The sequence below is a fragment of the Cyclopterus lumpus genome, chromosome 3 (genome assembly GCF_009769545.1).
Source record: "Cyclopterus lumpus isolate fCycLum1 chromosome 3, fCycLum1.pri, whole genome shotgun sequence".
In the NCBI taxonomy this organism is placed as follows: domain Eukaryota; kingdom Metazoa; phylum Chordata; class Actinopteri; order Perciformes; family Cyclopteridae; genus Cyclopterus; species Cyclopterus lumpus.
Genome location: NC_046968.1, coordinates 11,855,124 through 11,878,724, shown reverse-complemented (window position 1 = coordinate 11,878,724; position 23,601 = coordinate 11,855,124). Strand labels below are relative to the sequence as shown.

Here is a 23,601-nt window from a genome sequence, read left to right as displayed (position 1 = left end):
TAACGAACATAATCTCTGAGGAACAACAGCAGTTTCTCGCGCTCTCTGTACATGCAACTGTAGAAAATAACAATTTAGAATTTTTACTTTTCAGTTTGTCTTTTTTTCCCCATCCATCCTCATTTTCTCACGTTTTTATTTTTTGTCTTTTTTTGTCTTTTTTTTTTTTTGCAGGAAATCAACAACAGCTATAGGTGAAAGTACTGGATTTCTGTTACAGCACTGACAATAGCATCAACAACCCCCCCCTTCCCCCTCTTAGCTGCTCCAACAATATGTACACAAATAAACTACATTGTACAAATAAAATGTTACATTGTTACATCATAATCACCTGCAGCAAGCGCACGCAGCTCGTTGCTGTTAGAACCCCACATTCTACGCAATTTTTCAGACTAGTACAAAGAGGAGGGTGCAAAACGTCCTGGGAGGTTTTATTTACAGAGCTATGTACAGTATGTCTCTTTCACGCATTACAAGAAGGAAAATTTACACAGCGGAGACCAACTTCAACTCAAAACATACCACAGGTGTCAGAAAAAACAAAAAACAAAAATAATAAATAGGTTGTTTCTCACCATTTAAAGAGTAGTTCTCCATGCTTTTTATTAGTCATTTTCCACTCTAAACAATGAACAAAGAAATAGCTACAGTCTGGGTTTTAATTAAAAAAATAAAACAAAAACTAGAAAAAAAGGCTTGAAATCGTGATTCTATAGAATGAAAAAATAGCAATTATGTATATTCATGTCCAGTAAGAAAAAACAACAAATCGAAAATAAACACTGAGTGAATGTGAGGAGAGTAGAGGTAATATGTTGCTGACTGAGGTGGTGTCAGGCTAGCATCTCTATCCCCACGGCCAAGTGCTCTACATGCGTCTGAGGACTGATGCTCGTTTGTGTCTGTATCCAATTTAGCCAGAAATCACTCTTTTTGTTAGTTGAATATTCACACTGGAGAGTCAAAGTGGGTGGATGTGTTTAGTCTATTTATCTGTGCAGCGGTGTAATCATACGGAGGGAGAACTTGCCTGTCAGTTGTGTCAACCATCACCATTTCAAGTCTTTGTAGTTCGAATAAATGACTGAATACAGAAGTAAAATCAAAGGCAGGGCTTAAACCGTTAAAAAAGGTGACGCATGAAACGGAAAACACTTGATGTCTTGTAAACAATAGTGAGAGGGCGTGGTCGGTCCGGGCATAGTAACGGTATACATTCTGCTCGATAAGCAATGTGACTGACATGCCACCGGTGTTTATGCGTTATACAGGAACAAAAACCCCTAAGATAAACACAACAACATTCAAAACTACATACACTGAGATAAAAACACACAAGGATTCTGTGAACAAAAGACACCCTTAAACCTCTTCCCCCAAAACTGTGTAGGAAACCCAACAACAAATTAAAAACAAAAAAACATGACAAACAGGGGTTTAAAAACAAAAAGTCTGGCTATTTGTATCCAAATATGTAAGTCTATACCAACCAGGATGTGTGTGTATCTCTCAAAAATATCCAGGACTATACATCTAGCCACCTTGTCTGCACAGCCTCCACAACCATTGCACTTGACTAGACATACCATACACAGCTATGCTGACTGACAGTGTGTACATTACTTAAACGTTTCAGATAATATTGCCATCAGGATACAGGAGCAGCTCTCTCACACAGACAGGAAGCCTGGGTGTTGGGTTGCGAAAGATTTTCAAAGCCAAGACCCACTAAAAAATAGAGCATCAATACAAGTCATCACAAATCAACATTTCAGATGGGATTTTTTAATTAAAGACAAAAGGAACATCTATTCAGCAGTGAACTATTTATTTCCCCTCTATATTGTAACAGTCTGGTTGTGACCGACACAACAATGTGCGTACGGCAAATGCCACCACCCAACGGCGTAATATGATGAAGCAACCTAACAATTGATCCCAACACTAACCAGTGTTTAGAATTAAACATTTATAAAAATTAGAAGTCCAATGTGACTGGAGCTTAACGCTTGGGCCTATTATGAATTAAGTGTTGTATAAGAATCCTATAAGGGGATATTTTAAAACTCATTCAAGTGAAAGGCCACAAGTCTAATGCAAAATTAGGTTTTTGAGTTTTCTGATACACTAGTGCCATCCAGTGGGCAACGTTGGAACAGCAACTAAAAAAAAAAAAGCGGCTCACTAATTTGACGGGCAGACAGACTGGAAAACCAATATTGAAAGTCAGTAAAGAATGAAAGCGTCCAGTGGCTTTTACAACTCTTCAGACAAGCTGGGAGAACAGAACACGTCATAACAAGTGCTGAAAGACCTGCGTCCTGTTTGTTTTTTAGAGACAATGATGTTTTGTGATGATTAGAAAGATTTTAGTCCAATTGTTGTAAATTAAAAACATTGAAAATGAATTTGAAAGCATTTAACATGATGGCTTTGGTCGCGAATGACACCTCTCTCACGTTTATCCCACCCATATATCTATGTGACTTTGCCCAACAATGAGTACATTTTTTTCACTGAACAAGGCATTTTCTTGGTTCGAATTCTTTCAGATATAATTATGTAGTAAAGCAATGAATAATAATCCTCTCTATTCTTTAAATAAATCCTCAACAACTACTCTGCTACATCTGAGGGACTATATGGTGGTTGGCCAGTGGGAGGCCAGTTTAAATCCAGAGTTGTTCTCTGTCAGCTATTGTTGTGTGTCGTGGTGATCCACGCCCAGGTGAGTTACCAAAGCCTGGGCTGAATCTAGAGATGGGATCATACAACTGTGCACTGGAGTCTTTCAAATACTGACAGAACCGTGTACACATTTTGGCCCATGTATATGGGAGGGGGGGAGGGGGGAGGGGGAGTGCTGCCCAAAAGTGAACTGTACATAAAAAGATAATTTTTATTTCGTTTATGTTTTTTCTTTACACTTAACTGAGTGATATTACAGTACATAGGTTATTTACAACTGTGCAGTAATGTGTGGCAAAATAAATTATCTAGAAGGCAGCAAGAATACATCGGTTAACGAATATAAAAACTGTACATAATTTACGGAATACAACTTTTTTTAATTTTTCTTTTGTTTTTTTCCCATTAAACTAATATTGGCTCTTTAGTGTTTCAAGTCACTTCCTCAGAAACAATGAAATGCCCAAGTAAAGAAATAGACAAAAACAATATCTCTCTCCTCCTGCCAAAGCACGATTTCTCAATAGTCTCTTTGAATCTCAACATTCGTTATGTTTGTTTCTTCAGGTTGTCCTGTGGTGTTGTTGCAGTCCATGGCGGTCTGATGTGTTTGTGTTTGGAGCAAGCAGGTTGGCTGAGGAACACTCCGGTCTGTCCTCAGAGAGCCATGCCTGTCGACACACACACGCACACGCGTACACACACACACACACACACACACACACACGTACACACACACACACACACACACACGTACACACACACACACACACACACACACCGCTAGCCCTCTGCTGTATTCCAGCCTTCTGCAGGCTCTGCTAGGCCTGCCTGGTGCAGTGTGAACAGAGAGGGCGTCCTCTGGGTCTATGGTCTTATAGCCCCAAAACCCTCAGAGACTGGTTCTAGCTTCCTGGTCTGTCCATCCCAGCTTTTCAACAGTGAAGATCCACATGATGCACCACTGCTCCGTTGACCTTCTCCGGGTCGGCGCTGGACTCGGTCTAGTTCTCCTGGCCCACCAGGAGCCCTGGGTCAACAGGGGAGGCTTCTCCTCAGACCTCCCTCAGGACAGGCACCACACTGTTGGGAGAGCTCTTCTCTGATACCTCCTCCCAGTGGTAGCGGTGCGTCTATTGAAGGGACCAAAAAAACGAATGCAGAAAATATATCTCTGTCCTCTGTCTCACCAAAACTGAGCACTGAGGAGTTGTGTCCCGATGACAGAGCCCCGAAGCAAAAACTGGTTCTGCTTCTCACACTCTGATCAAACGTAAGCATAAAAACGTTGAGGATGAAAGTGCAAGTTGTGTGTTTTCTTTTCCCCCAGTAAAAACAGGTTTCCTTCTTCACGGAAGGGAATCCAGAGCAAGTTTTTCATCTTTACTCTTTTTCTATAGAATATATTTTTTCCTGTGTAAAGTCCTCTTTCAAACTTGCTAGCCCTTTCCATTCGTTCAATTCAACGAAGTCTCTTTGAGAAGAAGTGATTCAGACAACGTTTGCGCTTAGTTTGTGATCACAAAAGTGTCATGCAGGCAGCAGGACAAAATCGTCGTTGACATCGACCATCGGCACGTAAAAGGACGGCACTTCGTTGACACAGAGGGACTTGTGCCCTGCTGGGTCCAGCTCCTGGACCTTCCAACTGCCACTCCATCCTTTGCACTGCGTTGAGGGCTGCTGCCTCGTGCTGTTGCCGCATCAACAAACATGTCTGAGGGAGGAGACGTACAGCATAAAACCACTTGTTGTATAAACAAGATCTCGGTATCGACGCTTTTATCTGAAGATATCTTAAATCCAGCAAAGTGTTGGTACTTACCTTCATACGGTCATATTTATCATCCACGTCCTGGATCCAGGATATGAACTGACGAGCGTTGAAGCGATCTCTCACAGACTTGTTCTCATCGCCCTGAGAACATACACCAAGTTACAATGTAGATTAAGGAGTGATTGTAAATTAATTATACATATTATAATTGACCAGACACTTCAGTGGATACTGAAATATTTCCTACCTGGCTCTCTGATGGCATATTGTATACTTCAGAGTCCAACAGCATGGTGCAGGCACTGAATGGAACAGCCTGATTGGCTATTGTTCGGGCTGCTCTGCAGTGGACCCTTAAAACCTCCTGCTCACAAGACACAATCAGCTTCTCCTGTGAACATAAGCAAAAGAGAAAATTAACATTCCATTAAAAGTTGGGCATTAGGCTAACCAATGGGCTGGTTAGGGAGGTTAATAGAAATGGGTCTTGGATCAGCAAGATTTCACAGAAAAAGTCTTCACCTAACTAGCGAGAGATTTAATTGATTTCTGTCTGCTATAGTAAGAGTGCAGAATTCACTTGCATTTCTATTACAACAGGCTTGATCTTTTTTTTTTTTTTAAAGTTCATAGTGTACAGCACACATATGTCGCTGTATGTGTGAGAGGGAGTGAGCTAAGAGTGAATTCAGGATAGAGAATGTACAGATGTATTCCTTACCCGTTCTATGCTGTGCTGCAACCTGAGCTTCCCTCTTACTGCCTCCTGTTGTCTGAATAGCTCCTTCAGAGGTTCTGACAGCGATGGCGGTGGGGCAATCTGATGAGCAAACACAACATTATGTATTATATACTGTGTTCTTATTACATTAGACAGTATCAAAACAAACAAGTTTTGTTAACATTTTCTATACATGGTAGGAGGACTTTTTCTAGACATGCATATGTCTGTCTCTTTAATTGCAGAATCAGACTTTCATTCCTAACCGTTTTAAACCTTCTCACTGCTTTGGCGATATAACGGCAGAAAGAAAGGGGTAAAGACGCCATAACTTACCACAGGGATGTGGAGCTTGCTGAGGGGCTTGCCGTCCAGCAGGTAAGAGCCGGTGTAGGTCACATATTCTGCATAACACTGTGGGGCCTGTGGGGTGATGTAGCACAGAATCTTCCTCTTTTCCTCAATCTTCTTCCTGATCTGCAGGTACTCAAAGTATGGGTTGGAGCGGTCACTGTGATAGGGCTCAATATCGTCCAGCTTAATGGCATTGACTACTACAGCCAAGGTCTGTTGGATCATTTCCCTAGTCTGCTGCATGGCTGTGTTAACCAGCTGGACTTGGACCTGCTGCCCAGCAGAACGGGGGAATTTCCTCTTCCGTGGGTGCTGGGTCTGAGATTCCTCTTCGTCCAAGGGGAGTGGGCGGCCTTTTGTCGTCTTACTGATGACCAGTGGGGCAGAGGTGTTCACAGAAGTAGGCACAGACGCTGTTGGGGTTGTATTAGATGCAGTCGAGGACAAAGTAATCACAGATTCATTCTTAAGAGCTGGGAAAGAAGATGTTGAGGTCGGTGTCGGGGTTCTGATAGGAATTGGGTTAAGGGTCACTGTCGGACTGGTCGTTACAGGGGTGGCAGTGGCAGTCAAGGTTATTATGCTGGAGGTAGGAGGGACAGCAGCAACGGAGGAATTGTTCTTGGCGCGATTGCGAGTCATCCTTTGAGGGATTTCATCCACCTTCTTGGGGATCTCTACGGTGGTGGAGACAGAGGTCAGGGTTACCGGCGTAAACTTGGCTGTGGTCTCCTGAGTGTCTGGTAGTTCCACTGTGCTGGAGAGGGTCACTGCCACTGGTAGCTGAGGAACAGGACTGCATGTAACAGATTCTACAACGGGCTCAGACATCTCCTTCGGTCTCACCTCTGATTTGATAGCAGACACTGAATCAACCATTGGTAACTGCAAAGACTCAGTAAGGGAGTGGATCTGGGTGTGATGTTGCTCACTGGGATCTGATTTCACAGATGAAAACAACATGCTGCGATCCGACTCATCAGGTTCTACATATGGTCCTTTTCTTTCCAACGTGCTGCCCTGTTGTTGAATTAGAGCGCGAGAGACGTTAATTCGCTCGGGGTCCATCTCTTGCTGGAAGTTGGTATGTGGTGACGGTACAACTAAGTCTTGTCCTGTAGGTTCTCTTAAACCTTGCTCACCAGCAAGGCATGAAGTCTTACCCAGGCTTGGTAAATCCACCTCCATGATGTCCGGGTCATCTCCCTCTATAACGGTAGATCTAATGTGGGTCAGTACAGTCTTGTTGCGGTCAACTGGTTCTGGGTCTCGAGACTCAACTTCTTCTGACTTGTCTGGTAGTGGTAGGTCAGGCAAAGAGAACGGTCCCAGGTCATCCAGTTCATCTGCATCAGCTGAGAATGGGGTCTGCCCAGGGCACCACAGGCTCAGGGGCCACAACCGGAAGCCAAGTGGCTTTCAGTGGTAGCACTGAAGCTGTGCGTGGTCTGCCTGCTGTCTGGTTCTTCACATGTTGACTCAGTGTCTATTGGATGACTTTCCTCTATTGCTAGGCTTGTTGCAGTCCTGAAAGAAAGACTCCAGTCTATTGGAGGATGATGAGGTGTTTAAATAGTTGGGTTCCTCATCAATAGCTGTGTCAGGTCTTTCTGGAGAGGGGATGTCAGCCACAGCCTCTTTCTGTTCGTCAAAGTCCTCTGGGTCCTCTTTATGCCACCTATTCCAGGCAGCATAAGGTGGTGTGACAGAGGGGTGACCAGACAAGTGCTGCATCTCACCGTCTGAATGGTATGGACTAGTTATTTTGGAGACAGCAGCCTCTATCTCTCCATACGTCCTTTGGGGAGATTTGAGATCCATATCAGGGTCCCAACCCATGCTGTGATCAAAACAGTTCTCCCCATGGTTGGGTGCAGAGTGTGTTGGGGAGATGTCTTGGACCTCTGGTTCCTGTCGGTCTGGAGACTCTGCAGGCCAGCTCTTCCTAAGAGGGTCTACAACTGGAGGAGAGAAGGAACATGGGTCCCTTGTTTGCTCTGGCTCCCCCATTGTACAGTGGTCTCCATTAACTCTCTCATCCATATCACATTCATCCTCAAAGTCCTCCTCCTCCTCCTCCTCCTCTTCTTCTTCTTCTTCTTCTTCTTCTTCTTCTTCTTCATCTTCCTCCTCCTCTTCTTCCTCTTCCTCCTCCTGTTCTTCCTCCTGTTCTTCCTCCTCCTGTTCTTCAGTGACAGAGGGAAGATCTGACAGGACAAGGTTAGGTTCACTGTGGTGAGGCTCAGAGATGTCATCAATGTCCAGGGGTGGCAAAGCAGCAGGAGCTGGGGTTGGTGGTGCAGCGATGTCAAAGCAGGGCTCCTGGGGGTCTGGCCTGTGAACTGGAGTAGAGGGTTTGGGCAAGAAATTGTTGTATATATTGTCAGGAAAATGTTCATTTGCCTCAATGACAGCAAGGGTTGGTGCAGCCACATCTGGTGTTGGAAGGGCTGCCTCCTGCTGAGGGGACAACATTCTGAGTGGGGAGAAATAAGGAGATGGCAGGCTCTCCAGTCCATCCACAGTTGCTGATGTGTCCTCTAGAGTTTGGGAGAGTGATGACTGATCAAATTCAGCTGCTGGATCACTCTGCTGCCGAAGGAACTTGTCAGCCTCAGCCTTGAACTCATCCTCTAGGGGCCTGCGGACATCAGAAGACGCAGAGCGGCTGACAAGTGGTAGCTGGAGGTTCTTTGCAGGAGTGGGACATGTGCCCTCCTGGAAACTCTGGGAGTTAGAGAACCTGCTGGGTGGACGACAGAACGGGAAAACATTAGACAATATGTCACAGAGTACAAAAGTTAAAATAACCAAAACATGAACCCTGCAGTATATTTGCACGTTTAAATACCTTTCAAAGAAGGTTGGCGAGCAGGCGTTCATTGACATAGTCATAGCCGAGGAGTTCTGGCAGTCCAGCCCATCCAACATAATGTCAGGGTAATCCTCTGCACTACAGGACGGAGTACGTGGAGTCTGCATTACTTCCTCAAAGCTGGGGCAGGAGATGACAGATGTTGGCGTGGGGACACCAGTTGGCCTGTTTTGATCTGGCCTGGGAGAAGTGGGAAGGTTCTCCTTCATTTGTTGGCCAGCCAGCCCGTCCTTTGAGTTTTGACTGTCTGTAGGCTGGAACTTCCTGCTCGGGGACATTATTTGGGCAGGAAGACCCACATCCTTCAACTTCTTTTCTTTCAGACCAGACTCCAGACTGTTGGACTTCTTTGATGACAGCTCACTACGATTTTTCCGTACTTCCTCTGTGGACTTGGTCTTGTCCTTGTCCTTGAGTTTAGGGTCCCTGACTTGGGTCTCAGCTTCTCCATTTGCTTCATCCTTTCTTTATGTCTCTTGTGGCGCTCTTCAATCTCCTGGTCTTTCAGACTCAACATCTGACCAAAACTTGTCATTTGATAATCACCATCCACCAGCAGTTTTTCACGTGGACGATTATCTTTTCTTACTGTGTCCTTGGACTGAGAGAGCTTTTCATTTTCATCCTTAGCCTTAGATTTACTGTGGTCCATTCTGTTGTCTTTGTCCAATGTATCCCGACTTTTGTCTTTTTTCAGATCAAATTTAGGACTTTCTTCTTTTGACCTGTCTTTCAGAACAGTGACCTGCGGGCTATCTTTCAACCCTGACTTCACATCTTCTTTGGAGTGTTTAAATGAGCTAAAGCCATCAATGTACTTATTCTTCTCCTCCTTTATTTTTTCCTTATGTTTCTCCTTTTTCTTTTTGTCTTTTGTCCTGTCACTGATGACACAAGCTGCTTTGTCCTTGTCCTTTTTGGACATCTCTTTTTCAAATTCCAATGTTTTATCAAAGTCGTCTTCGCCGTCTCCCTTACTTGCATATGGGAATGTGTAAGGGTCTGCCTCTAGAGGCATGGGCTCTTTCTCAAAAGGTAGGCTCTCTCTGCGGCTGTAGGACTCTCTGATCTCCTCTGACTTGTCACGTTTGTCTCCTTTGTCCTTCTTGACCTTTTCTTTCTCCTTGTCGTGGCTTTTCTTGGACGAGGATGAAGAGGAATGCCGGTGCCTCTCTTTCTCTCTGAACTTGTCTTGGGGTGTAGATATGGACAGGGAGTCTCTCCTATCCTCAGTGACATCAGTCAGGCTGATGGAGTCATAGTAAGTGGTGAGGACTGGCTCATGACCTCGGTCAGTGAAACTGTCCGACGAGATTTCACTGTTCTTGTCATTGGAGTCATCCTTGTAGTCATTCATGGCTTCTTCCTCCAATTTTTCTAAGAGGGACTTTTCATTCTCACCACTGCTTTTTGAGAGTTTCCTTTCCTTGGAATGGTCGAGCTTGTCTTTATATTTGCTCTTTGTCTTTTCCTCACTGGTGTCCCTTTTGTCCAACAGCTTCTGCTTATTTTTCTTCTCCTGATTTGAGTCCACTGACATTCTGTCTTTTCTGTCCTTGTGTTTCGCGTCAACAGAATCTTTCTTGTCTTTGTTGTGTTTCTCTAGAGAGCCCTTTCTCTCTTTACCCGTGTCAAATGTGGCCTTTTCTTTCTTCTTTTCTTGTGTTCTTTGTCCTTTGCCTTTTCTGTGTTATGTTTAGCCTCTGCAGAAGATTTTCTTATTTTTTCTGATGGGAAATGATCCAGCTCATCCAGATCAGGTGTTACGTCTTTTTTGATGGAGTCGGACACAAGTGCAACACCCCCATTGTAGATGTCCTCGTCATCATCACTTTCATCAGTGAAGATGTCAGCTATCTTATACCACGTTTTCTCACGGATTTTCTCAGGTTTTCTTTCCTCTTTCTTTACCTCCAAAAAATCCTTCTCCCTCTCAGCATGTTTGTCTTGAGAGGCCTTTTCTTTCTTGTCCTTGGTCTGTTCTAAAGACATCTTTCGATCTTTGTCTTTGCCATGACACTCTTTGTGTTTGTCTTTGAGTCCCTCCTTCTTGTCTTTGGTGCCCCTGTCTGGATCCTTTTCCTTGACAGTTTTTTCTGCAGAGATTTTCTCGCTCTTATCTTTCTCCTGATCAGCTCCTCTGTCTTTTATTTTCTCTTTGTGCTTGTCAGCTTTTGTCTTTTCTCGCTTTTCAATTCCCTCGCCCTTCTTTTCTTTCTCCTTTCCAGAGTGATTTCTTTCTCTGATATCACAGGATTTACCGACAGCATCAATGTCTTTGAAGAAAGTATCATTGCCATATTCATCTCTTAAAGTTTCCTGCTTGATTTTGATGTCTTTTCTTTCCTTCATGAAGTCATATGAATCTTTACGGTCTCGACTGTTGTCTAAAGAGTCCTTGTCTTTTTTGTCTTTGACTGCGTCTGCGGACTCCTTCCGCTTCTTTTCTTTTTCAACTGAGTGACTGGAGTTTAATTTCTGTTTTTCTGACCAGTCTTTTTTCTTTTCATTCGTCTTTTCTGAGGAGTCTTTGTCCTTCTTCTTAGAAGGGGCTTCTTTCTCTGATCTTTTCTCATTGTGATCTGATTTCTTGTCCTTGACTTTATTTTCTTTCCTCCTCGTCTCTTCCTTAACGGTCTCGACAATTAGTTTAACAGCATTGTTGGCTTTGAATTCCTTGTACTCCTTGACAGGAGCGTCCCAACTGTCATCTCCATAAAGGGAGGAGTCAGAGGACATCTCTGAGCCCCATCTGTCGTGATGGTCATCCGAGGCACTCAGCTTTGTGTCCTCTAAGTTGAGGAAGCGGTTTGTTAACGTCATAACCTTCATACTCAGACTCTTCCTTCTGTGCTTTGTCTTTTTTTACATTTGTCCTTCTCCTCCTTGTGTTTTTCTCCTTGTCCACCTTTAGATGTTTTTCCTCTTTCTGCTCACCTTTCCTGTCTGCCTTTGACGAGGACTTGTCCTTGGACTTTTTCTTTTTCTCCTCTTTGTGAGCCTTTTGTTTATCCTCTTTAGGCTTCTCCTTCTCCTTGACATTTCTTTCCTTGTCGGATTTTAAAGGTTTCTCCCGCTCCTCCTTATTTGTCTTATCCTTGGTGGAGTCCTTTGTTTTCTTATTTTTCTCCTCTTTTGCCGTTCTGTGCACATCTTTCCAGATGACCAATCCTTATCCTCAGACTTGCTTTTCGAAAGCCTATCCTCTTTTTTTGAATGGTCCTTTTCGTGTTTGGATAACTTGACCTTGCTCTCAGCTGGCGATTCTGCTTCAACAATTAGGGATTTCTGCCTTGAATCATCAAAATCAAAAGAATAGCTCTTGACAAATTTCTCATTCATATCTTGATTGAGAACTAGACTAGGAGCTTTGTCCTTTTCTTTATTTTTGTGCTTGTGCTTCACTTTGTGCTTTTTCAGCACTTTGCCATCGACATCGGTTTTGGAGACTGCACTGTCTGCATTGGAGTTTTTGTAGAGCTCAGAACTCTTCTTGTCTACTGTGCTACTGTGCACATTGTTAGTCTTCTTTTTGTTCTCCTGCGCTTTCCTCTTCACTTGTTTTATCGACTCAACACTGGAATCAGCGGAGGAGTAGTCGGACTCACTGGACAGTCTTGTTCTGACTGAATCCGAGAGAGAACTGACGTCGGACCACGTCGGAGAAGACACAGTCTTCCAGCCATCTGTCCTCCACTGCTTTGGATGCTGTTCTGCTAATGATGGTACTTGTTTCTGAGAGTTCGAGTTTCCATGGGAAGATGAGGAGGATGCGTTAAAGCCAGGGGAGTCTTTCAGACTTGTTGCAGAAGAGTCCTTTATACTGTTTGAGCCCTTATCATCCTCACTCTCCATATCTCCACAATCAGAGTCAGATGTACAGAACTTGTCATTGACTTTACCAAACCTCACTTCTTTACTGACATTGTTTTTACTCTCTTTCTTCCGTTTCTTTTTGACTTTATTCTTGTCCTTTTGTTGTTTAGAGCTCATGCTGCCAGAGTCTCTAGTCTTAGTATTTGTTTGCTGGGCCTGTTGCCGTGGCGTAGGCGCCGGCGCTGGCGTTGGCGTGAAACCCGTCCTATCATCCTCGTCTGAACTGTTACTGTCAGAGATAATCCCGCCTGACAGTTTTCTTTGGTGTGAGCGAGTTGCTTTTGGAATAGGTTTTAACCTCCGTCTTGGGTATGGCGATGCCGCTTGTGGCCTTGGTGACCGGCGTGACCGGCATGACCGCCTCCTTACGGAAGTCTTTTTTCAAGAGGTGTTTATCGTCCACAGGAGGAACACGTTCCTCCTCATCATCCTCATCAAATTCATATTCGTCTTTCACGGGTGTGACAGCGGATTTAGGAGGGTCCATGGTTTTTCCTTTCAACTTCAACTTCTCAAACTCTGAGTCTGTGTTATTGCCATCGACAGAGCTGGACGGGGCAAATGAGGGTGCATCTTCCTCCTCTGAAGATTCTGTGGAGAAACAAAGGGGCAGGATCAAAACACAATAACAGCCTCATGATTTATACTAAGACTTTACATAACTTATACAAGTCATGTTATTAAGTGACTAAGATTTCATCATAAATACCTGATGAACTTTCTTCACTTGAGGTGTACGTGCCTTTTCCCAACAATAAATTCAGCATAGTTGGAGAGTTGGCAACCTTCAATGCCGTTTCACCTCTCCTGTTGCTTTGACGTGGGTCCCCTCCATACCGTAAAAGTAGCTTAACCACCTGAAAAAAACAAGATAACATATCTTATAAATACAAATCATAATTTAAGAGGTCATACAACCAAGTTCTCAGACTTTAAAGAGGTCACAAAGTTAATGTATCACGAGCTTCATGAATAAGCTCGACAGACAGTCAGGGAAATAATCTAATGCATTCTGAATTTAGAAATGTTATTTTGTTCTTTACCCATAATGTTGTGTGTATTTAGACACAAACAGTCTTCTTCTTTTTACCTTGAAATGTCCATTGTTGGATGCATCGTGTAGAGGGGTGTCATCATCCAGACCCTTTGTGTTGACCTCTGCCCCGGCTGCCAGCAGCTGCTTGGCCACATCATAATACCCTCTGTTGCACGCCTCATGCAATGCAGTCCAGCCTAAACAGGAGAGGGAATTACTGTGTGAGAGGTGTATTGAACATAAAAATGAATATACCTAGCTACATGCACACAGTACAGGGCAGTCTATACAAAAAGCATCTCACCTGCAAAGTCTTTTACATTCACATCAGCTCCCTCGCTGATGAGCTCCTTGATACGGCGTACCTCTCCACGGATTGCTGCTCTGTGCAGCCGAGTCTCTCCTCTCTCATTCCGTTTATTCACTTTGTCTTTGGTTTTAGATGCAGAGTTTGGCGTTCCCTTCTGACCCATACTGGACTGTGACTGATGCTTTGGTGTTGTGTCTGCAAGTAGGAGACGGACACACATTTCACTCGGACAATGTAGTCTGGAATTCCTTTAAATAATTTTTTTTTAAATCAGTGTTTCTATTTTGTTTACCGTTATTGTCACTAATGCTAAGAATACCGGTTAGTTTTGACTGCTTACAGCCAGAAGGGGGCAATCTTACTCTAGCAATAAGCAGCAGAGTACTTGGACCAACTTCACTTGAGCTCATTTCATCACATTTACAAGATTAAATCCAAGCCGTAATCACATTTGCATTATTGCGTTTGCACAGCTATTGCCCCAAATTATATTTAAAACACACTTACTTAATCTATGCCCATGCCTTCAGGCATGCAACAAAGGAATACTCAAATAAAAGTGGCTTAGGGTTGGTCCTCAACAATCTCAATTGTCTTTTATCTCAAGAAAAATAGGCACAATGTTGCAAAAATAACTAAATATATAAAGTTTAATACAAGTGTGCAAATTACTTTGCCTACCAATAATAAATATAACACTTTAGGACATAAGTATTATGAATAATCATCTAACAGAACATATGATAACGGATAACAAATCAACAAACCCAGAATGATTGTAGGTCTTTTACATTTGGAAGTCTGTTAGGGTTCAGCTCATATGCTGAGATTTCACAATTAGTTCCAGATTAACACAACACCAACAGGAGAGTTGGTTTCATTTCCTTGACAGCACACACTGCATTATATAACAATAATTTCACTACTGTAGATGAACAAATATGTGAGACTGCTATGGCTGCAAAAACAGAACCACCACTTTCTGACTGACAGCATAGCTGACATAGAATATCTGTGGATTAGCTTTTTGTATGAGCATCCGGTCCTTTCCAGAGTACGGCCGAGATGTGACAACAAAACAGCAGGCAACGTGCTCAACGTCCGAAAAAAATGAAAATAAATGATCAGTCCAATGCCCCATCTCCCCCTCTTTAAGCCACACACACACACACACACACACACACACACACACACACACACACACACACCTTGTCCGCCAGCCATCCACATAAGACGTGGCCTCCATGATAAGCACGCACCTGGACTGTTGACGGACTCCTCAGCTGTCATTTGCATGAGCAAGGCCACCTGCTGCCGTTCAGAGAGGGGGTACCCGGCCCGGATCCCTGGCATCCCCATTCCAAATGGCAAACCCGCCTTCCGGGTGTTGGTTGGCTCCTTTTTAATGCGCTTCCGCTCTGGACCTGGTTTCTCTGTAACGGCAGTGAGAGGAGAGACGCAATGTTCATTTTATTGGGCTGCGTAGACACACATGGATTCATGCACTTAACGTCACATTCACATATCCTGAAGCCGAGGTCTAGTGTCTCAAACTAAAGGGTACAGAGCATTCTGCAGTGAGCGCCCTGAGGCTTCGGAACAATCTGCCGAGTCAGTGATCTCCTTTAAGTCCCTTCTGAAAAAACTAACTTTTATTGCAGAGTCTCTTTATTTTACACAAGTTATAATTTCGTTTGAAATGTTGTTTTAATTCCTTTAGAATGTTGTTTTCCTTTTCGTACCTATTCCTGCACTAAAATGTTTTTTAATACACAAAAGTACTTGAATTAGTTACTAGTTTCCATGCCCAACATACAAATAACCCCTTTTTTTATACAAAATAAAATTTAAAAGAATTGTATACACATGTATATGTAGCCTAGTATGCAAGAGTTGGTGGTAGCAGGGGCTGAGGTTTGTGTTATTACCCAGCAGCTCCTGAAGAAGGGAGGGGCCAACAAGCAGTGTGTTTATGTCTGTCTGTCTCATAGCCAATCAGTCCAAATCCAGAAGAGAGGAAAGAGGGTGGGACTTGGCAGACCAACGGTTATTACGAAATAGTTGGTTTACATTTCAATTCAACGTGGCCTTGCCAAGGTCGCCACATGCCTGCCTGCGTGCCTGCTCGGCTTACTGGAGACACTGTGCTACTGGACAAAAGCAGCTGCTCCACAAAGACACACCCAGCAATTATTTTCAGTGGCAACATACCATCTGATGACCCTTACGGAGGGTAAAACTACACATGACTAACGCTACATTACTGAGAGACAAGCAAGAGAACGGTAGTAACATTGAAGACTCCTACCCGAAAAGAGAAATGGGAACAGCAAATGTCAAATGTGCATGCACAGAGACGACCGTAGACTTGTGAATGTGTCCAAGTCTAATTCCTTCGAGACCTTTCTCGTTCCAAGACTGGCTGCATTGCTCAAGGCCACAAACACACAAGTAAACAAGGCAAGAAGTAAGCATGGCGGCTGACGCTTCCGATGGCTAAAGGCTTTCCAGGAAAATACTTTTCCAGTCACAAGTACAGAGCTGATGAACTTTCGCTAACATCTGTGAATACTTACAGCAAATGTGCCCCCACCCCTCTTTGATACACTCTCACGTTTTCAAAGCATTTGCCATTAAGACACATTCCTTCAGCTAGAACTTTAACAGCTGGAACCACAGAAGCAGTTCAAACATGTTTTTTTGAGCAATAGAACAGAGAAAGTGCTAGGCAAGCGATTCCAGGCTATGTTTACAAGATTGGGAACCAGGAAGGCAGTTATTACCCCGATGCACCCATGTAGAGGACTGCTACTTAATGACACACAAGACCAACGTCTCTCATACAAGATTGATCATCGGTGGTCTGCTCATCTCTGACATTGAGCACCTGGAGCAGATATAATCAACGTTTAAAGTCCAGCTCTGTATAAAATGACAGATTCTCAAACCAGCAACTGAGAAATGCCTGTACAAATGTGTGTGCTTTTAAATTATTTGTGTTTGGTTTATCACCCGGAGAGTTGAGGGACAGATGCAGATAAAAATGTCAAACAGTGGTTGATTAAACACGACTGTGTCCAACGTATGCCTACTATAGTTCATCATCAAGTGATTCAGAATGACGTGTCACATGTACATGTATTACTCAAATGACAAACAATTACACAACATACTGTGCCTGCTCCCATAGTGTGTATGTCTGTTGGATGTCTATTTAGGGAACACTGCTAGAGCTTTTATGTGTCTCAATAGACATTACTCAGCTTACATTGGTGAGACCTTACTCTCCTTACTGCTTGAAACTTGACGAACAAGATAAGAAAAGAGAATAAAAAAGGAAAAGCAGGCCTGATGGTCTAGGCCTTGTCACCCCATAAATAGGCTGCCTACCTGAGCCAGGGGAGGAGACCACAGTAAACATAAACGTCTGTAAATAATAGTAGTAGATTTTGATACGGCAGGCAGACAATACTACAGTGTTAGCTAAAGTCAAAACAAAGACTCACTTAGCGAATACAACTCCACAACCAGAAGAACCACTCTAACCAGCCAGACCACATATGTTTGACTGTAGCATGCTAGCGTGAAACATTATTCTGTTTAGGGACTAATAAAAACTGCATAAACAGGAAGTCGAGGGAGAAGAAGCAGGAAGTGGCCAACAGGATGTTTGTCAATGCTTTGTATTGAGCAAGAGAGACTCATAAAAACAGTCTAAACCCAGGGGGTGAATGATTATATCTATGATTCCAACATATTCCTTTAATCAGTTTCACGGTGAGTGTACTGCTTCTGTTTACCAGTATCCTTCAGAGCCTCTGTGAGTCTGGGAGACAGAAAGACAAATGTAACCCGCAAAGGGAAAACATGAGGAGGCTGAAGATCTGTGCAAATCACTGTGGGATTTTTGTAACCCACTCTACGTGGCTCAGTTTGCATCTTCCTTCAACGTTCACAAACTTGACCATCATTACCGTGTCGCACCACTGACCCAGTGGCAAAGGCCGTGCTGCAATTACAATTAATATTCTAAAAGGTTGCAAAGAAATAACAACGTTATTCAATATGAGCACAAGCTACATATCCAAAGTCATACAAAAGAGCAACTGACAGACGGAAACATCAGCACGTTGGCTACAATTGTTTAAACACTTTGGCCCTCCTTACGTTCAAGGTGGGCCTTTTCACACCAAAAAAATCATTCTTTACAAAAAGTGGAAAGTATGAGATAGGCCAGCTGAGACACGGTGAAGTGATGTGCTGCAGTAACGTTGACAGGAAAGCTTGTGACGTATAGTAAGTATAGTTGATAACATTAAACTTTCATGTAAAAAATGTTCATGTTTGCAACATTGTGTGCATAAAATAACTTATTAAACTCATTAGCCACAATTACTGTCTGACACTGAGACATAAATATTTGCGCTGCATCAATTATTCTTTATTGATTAATGGAATAGTCATTAGAAAGAGTCCAAAAAAACCTTGTCAAACTCCTTGTCCAGTTGCTTGTGCAATTAAGTGTGTGTCAATTGGCCAATAGATTCATCTACTCATTTCATCACCATACAATTTTTTTGCCGTAAGCAAACACTATTAAAGTGAAGACTGACAGCATGAAGCGGCGGAATGAAGTGGGTGTGTTTGTCTCACTCCATTAGATAATAGCTGACTTTCATTATTGAATTGTTTTCCAACTAAAGACATAAAAAAAACCCCGGAAGGAACGATTCAGTTGTCTTCCTATCGTTTTGTTACTTTAGTGAGGCTAGCGCTCTTTACAAAAACAAACTAAAAACAGTTGTTTTCACAAGTTAACGGCATCTTCAGACTGACCAGCGCTGGCACAGTCTTAATCTGACTCTACTGTTCATCGCTGAGGATAGTGGGGGAGGATGACCTCAAGAAGGAGGAATGCTAATGTGTAGTCTCTTTATGAGGAGGTCATGGGAGGCTTGGCAATTCTGTGAAGGAGCATTGAAGTTTTGAGAGCTTCTATTAACTTCAACCTGAATGATCTGCAGTGTGCTGTGGACAGACAGACAGAGTACATAATCCTGTCCCTCCCAAACATTCACTGCCACTGTAATGTTTGTAAATGCTAAGCAAGCAACTTGCATGCGCATGATGGTTGACCCCTTGCTTAGTTTGACCGCTTGACCGCAGACAAGAGTGTCGCAGCAAGTCTGATTAGTAAACTCTCATGCAATCATTTCGAATTTTTCTTCATTTTCCGGATGGTTTTGTTGATTTTACACGAGTCATGGCTAAAGGTTGTGCAATGGTGATATTTGTTACCAGGAGCGGTTGGAAGAAGAACTATTTGTCTTAGCTTTGCGAAGGGTCAATTGGAGGCTGAGTTGATAGCAATGTATTACTGGTAAGGCTTTGTCTGCCATTATAGCAGTTGATCTTTCAGATATATTTGGTATTCCTCTGAAGACAATGTCCGACAGTACATCTTAACATGCCTCCAAATAGCATAGCGACGACACATTTCATAAGCAACCAAAGAAAGCTAAATATGGGGGAAACTGATTGGATAGGATTTAAGACCTACACTGCATTCTGTGGTGTCCTAAAATAATGTATGTCAGCTTTTAAACTGGGACAATCCCTCTAGTTCATATTTAGGGTCCGAGCGACTGACGTAGTCAGTCCGAGAGGACCTTATTGAAATTGCTAGGATTCTTATTATTCTTATTCTCCGCCTACTTAGATTTTCCGCCATTTTGAATTTTAAGAAAAACACATAATTGGCCGCCTTTCCTACACGCTTAGTCCGATTCATACCAAAATTTCTATTGATCATAATTGAAGCCAGATGAACTATAATATGTCAACCGTTTTTTTTTAAATATCTCATTGTGGTAAGGATCTATGGCCCAATGAACCTCTTGGGGGTGTGTCTTGTTGTTTAATGCTCATAACGTGGTCTAGACTTCACGGAGAAACACATGATGCATGTATATGTTCACATTCTCATTGCGCCACCTACTGGCTCAACTGGACTTGCTCGAATCTGCCCCAAACTTGTCGCGCTTGTTACAAGTCACGGCCTGAGGATATCGACGAGCTTAGTCGAAGCGCCACCTACTGGCGAAAGAAAATCTAAGAAAAAGTTTTCTTAGAGTTTACTTAGGCTACATATATACTACTACGTTTTGTTTTTTGTAATGTTTATGCCTAGCATCCACACTTCCATTTCTGAAACAGCACTACAATGCTTGCAGATATTGTTTTTGTTTTTAAACGCTGTTTTAAAAGACATGTGGATGACTTGGTTGCGAAATATGTTGTTAAATGTTACTATTCCCCATGGTCACCTCCATCAACTCAAGCCACAGAGGAATGAGAGTTGATAATGGAGCATGGTTGAATGTGGGGGGAGAGCTGTGAAGTGTGAGGTGTTACATTTTGCAAAGGGGCTAGACACTGACCCAGCAGGGTCAGAGCTTGAATGGCCATGCAACAAAGTCAGACTATAAAACCTAGAAAAGCAGAAACAATTCAATATATAGAGGAGAAAGTCTTGACACACACAACCACAAGCAGAAATAGAAACAGAGAAAATACACTACTCAAAACCCTGAATTATTAAGCTAAGACCAAACTATTTCGGCAATGTGATGAAATACATCCTTGGAAGCACGCAGATGAAAGACAGATGCTAGCAATTTGATTGTGTAAACTGTGAGAATTGTGTTGTGACTTGAGACCTGGAAACATCCTGGCTTCCACAATTTTTTAACATAAACTATTAAGAGATGGTTCTATTAGTAATACGTTGCACACAGAGGGAGTTAAGAGTCGAGTGGGACCGTATAGCCCCACCCAATAAGAGCTCAAGCTATCAGCATATGAATATACTGCCCAGCTATTGTTCCTCAGGTGAGAGCTCACACATCCCCTTACTGAGGGGATGTGTAAACTTGCATCTTTGAGAAGCTACAAAAAAACAGCCTAACAAAGCAAACGTGAATAATATAAAACGAGCTAATGAGAACAATAATATAAAATACAACAAGCGTATATAATTCCCCAAGAAACAGTCCACTAAATAATCGTACTACATTAAAATAATCTTGCAAAAGGCAAAGACAGGTACACAAACACGACAGAGATTCAAGAGTTAAAGTCAAAGTAGTAATGAGTAAACTAATTACAGCTTCTCAATCAAACAGTCCACTTATTCATAATTCCTTGAGCTACGCAGCAATTACACACAACCCCATGTGTCTCCATAATACATGTCCAATCTTTCCAGAACCCCAGACCATAATAGTCATCTGTTGCAACAGGCATGCTTTTAGCTCGCCACTCCTTTTTCAAGTGTAATCAAAGGACACAAACCAATATAGCGACGCAGCCAGCGTGGATGGTGAAGGCTGTTTCCAAAGCCTGTGTGATGGGCCATTATCAACCAACTAAATCCTGAACCCTTAAAGGCCAAAGTCAAACAAGCATGAGCAGGAGTCCTTCTCTCTCTAATTAAAGAAAACACAAAGTCGGAGCCTTACCAAAAGCCAGACCTGGTCAGTTCAGTGCGTTACACAAATTCCCACTTAATTGTATCATGATTTTGTGTGTTCTTCCTCTCCTTTCAGGATGCAATTGCAGGAACAATTTCCTTGGTTCCTCCATGGACTCGCAGCTGTATTGAAGCTGGAGCTAGGAGCCCATTCACCTCGAAAAGCCCAGCCCCTCTTTTCACACAACACGCCTAACTACTTCCTGCATGTTTGAGTGGCTGTGATGTAATAACTCCCATTTGATTACCCCTTCAAAGTCACATGTAGTAGACGCAAAATAAACGCATCCCAATATGCTCTTACCCGAGTCAGAATCTTTCTGGTCCCCATTAGCTCCAGCAGTGAATGGCAGCTTCCTTTTAGGGGCCTTTTCTTTCATCTCTTTGACCCCATCGCTGCGATCCAATTTGGGAGTCTTACTTGACAACACTTTATCCTGTGAAAGAGAACAACCAGAACACAGAGGAAACTTTAAGTGACATGGTTCAGATTTGAAACGGCCTCATTCAGAATGAAGAATGAAAAAGTGTGTAATTTTAACATCTACATTTTTTTGTTATGAACAGAGTGAAAGAGAAGTTACAAAGAGACATAACAGTCATATATGAGCTGCTGTGGATCCTGCTGCTGTAGTTGGTGCCGTTCACTGCCCCGACTCTTTTAGCCATTATGGGCTTCGCAGAGCAAAACTTTTCCATTTAGATTCTTCCTAGATTCCAGAGCAAAGAGCCTGGCCCAGGGAGAGGAGACTAAGCTGACGCAGACTCGGCTCTGTGGTCTACAGCTGCTGGAAACAATCACAAACCCACGTGTATCTGCTATCAACAGATGTGAATACTTATGTTTGTTCAACTGGTTTCTTTGTTGTATTGGGATCTGATAGTGACTTGCTTACCCTGACTCGAGGCGTACATCATGTCATCAAATATCATGTTTTTATCAGCTGATCAATTGATTGACCATAAGTAAGAGAAAAAAATCGCCACAGAGTTCAATACACAAAAACAAATACCCTCATAAAGCACCGTCTGACAATACACAACATTAGGGGAAACCACGGTCAACGCAAAAGATACAGGCCATATTATCTTAAATCAAAGATGACACAGGAAACTCATTTAAAACGAGTCACTCATTTAATGTAAATCTTTATCCAAATCAATTACCAATCAAAGTTTTCATTTGTATTATCTAATGATCTACGTGTCATGCAGAGTAAATGCATCCCCCCTGTATTCAGTAGTAAACCCTGGGGTATTTCCGGTAAAGACTGTGCTTGTAGAATCCCTCGGTTGTGAATTTATGATATATTCGTCAAACTGCTCAGTCCAAAATGTATTTTGATATAAGGTCAAGATGTTCAGTATGCTTCATGTACAGAGGGTTTAAGCTCTCATAGTGGAGATGCAGGAGCAGGACAGATGTGATGTTCAGGAGACTCACTCACAGTTCACTAAATGTCTGTCCTACCTTCTGTCCCCTTCTCAACTCTATCCTCAGGGCAGGTTTTCCATTATGCGTCGGCTCTTTGAACTCCTCCCCCTGCCCTGCCCCAGTCACAAGACGATGATGTCATGGTACAGTAGAGACAAACAGTGTCAGCTACAGTTAGTCTCTCTCTCTCTCTCTTTAACAAGAGAGCACACAATTCATGCAAAAGCATGAGGTACACATCCGGAGATGTGCAGAAGCTACAGTAATTGTAGTGGGGAAAAAAAATGCGACTGAGTGATTTCTTTTAGAGAAGAAAACATTATACAACAGCAAACGTAAAGCTAAATTGCATTGGTAGAAAACAGTACACATCACCAATGTTGATTGCCAGAGTTAGACTGGGTTATTGTTTTCTTCACTTAAATTCAAAGAAAGCTTTGATGAGACTTTCCTCCCATCTGCCTTCACAAGACACCCTGTTTGATGGTCTCCTAGCAATGACTGATCTTTTAGCCTCCCTTCGTTTTCCACCCACCCCTGTGCGCTTCATTCCCTCCCTCCTCCCTCCATGCCAGAGTCTGATGCAATCCTTTGCAGAGGGTTGTAAATCTGTGCCCGCATAAGCTGTATCTCTCTTCTCTTCGCCTCTTGTCGCTGCTCCTGGTAGCTGAACAGTTGGCACACACCATGACATCATCAAGCTGCGTCCGACACTTAATTCCACTGCAAACAACATGACTGTACCCGTGTCAAATTTAGAGGGCGTTGCCTTCATAGCCTGCATTTTGAGACTGAATATTTCTTAAACATTTCCAACAAGGCTGTCCAATTCCAAAAATGCCTCTGAATCTGGCGAAGAAATTTATATATATATATATATATATATATATATATATATATATATATATATATATATATATATATATATATATATAAACACACACACATATATACACACACACGTTTCAATGTGGAGCATGTTTGTTGATGGCTCG

General features: G+C 42.7%; 1 protein-coding gene across 1 annotated transcript in view; it reads right to left on the bottom strand.

The window, feature by feature from the left end:
• Window positions 1-147: 147 nt before the first annotated feature.
• The window catches only part of ankrd11 (ankyrin repeat domain 11), a 94,563-nt gene continuing 71,109 nt past the window's right edge, over window positions 148-23,601 (bottom strand). Inside the window, 20 exon segments of the mRNA XM_034529323.1 lie at window positions 148-4,335; window positions 4,337-4,408; window positions 4,517-4,609; window positions 4,716-4,859; window positions 5,190-5,288; window positions 5,526-6,908; window positions 6,910-6,948; window positions 6,950-7,051; window positions 7,053-8,289; window positions 8,395-8,845; window positions 8,848-10,080; window positions 10,083-11,229; window positions 11,231-11,574; window positions 11,577-12,537; window positions 12,539-12,885; window positions 13,004-13,151; window positions 13,385-13,527; window positions 13,635-13,835; window positions 14,900-15,073; window positions 21,476-21,608. Of these exon segments, the coding sequence (XP_034385214.1) occupies window positions 4,222-4,335; window positions 4,337-4,408; window positions 4,517-4,609; window positions 4,716-4,859; window positions 5,190-5,288; window positions 5,526-6,908; window positions 6,910-6,948; window positions 6,950-7,051; window positions 7,053-8,289; window positions 8,395-8,845; window positions 8,848-10,080; window positions 10,083-11,229; window positions 11,231-11,574; window positions 11,577-12,537; window positions 12,539-12,885; window positions 13,004-13,151; window positions 13,385-13,527; window positions 13,635-13,835; window positions 14,900-15,073; window positions 21,476-21,608 (8,565 nt within the window). The 3' untranslated portion in view covers window positions 148-4,221.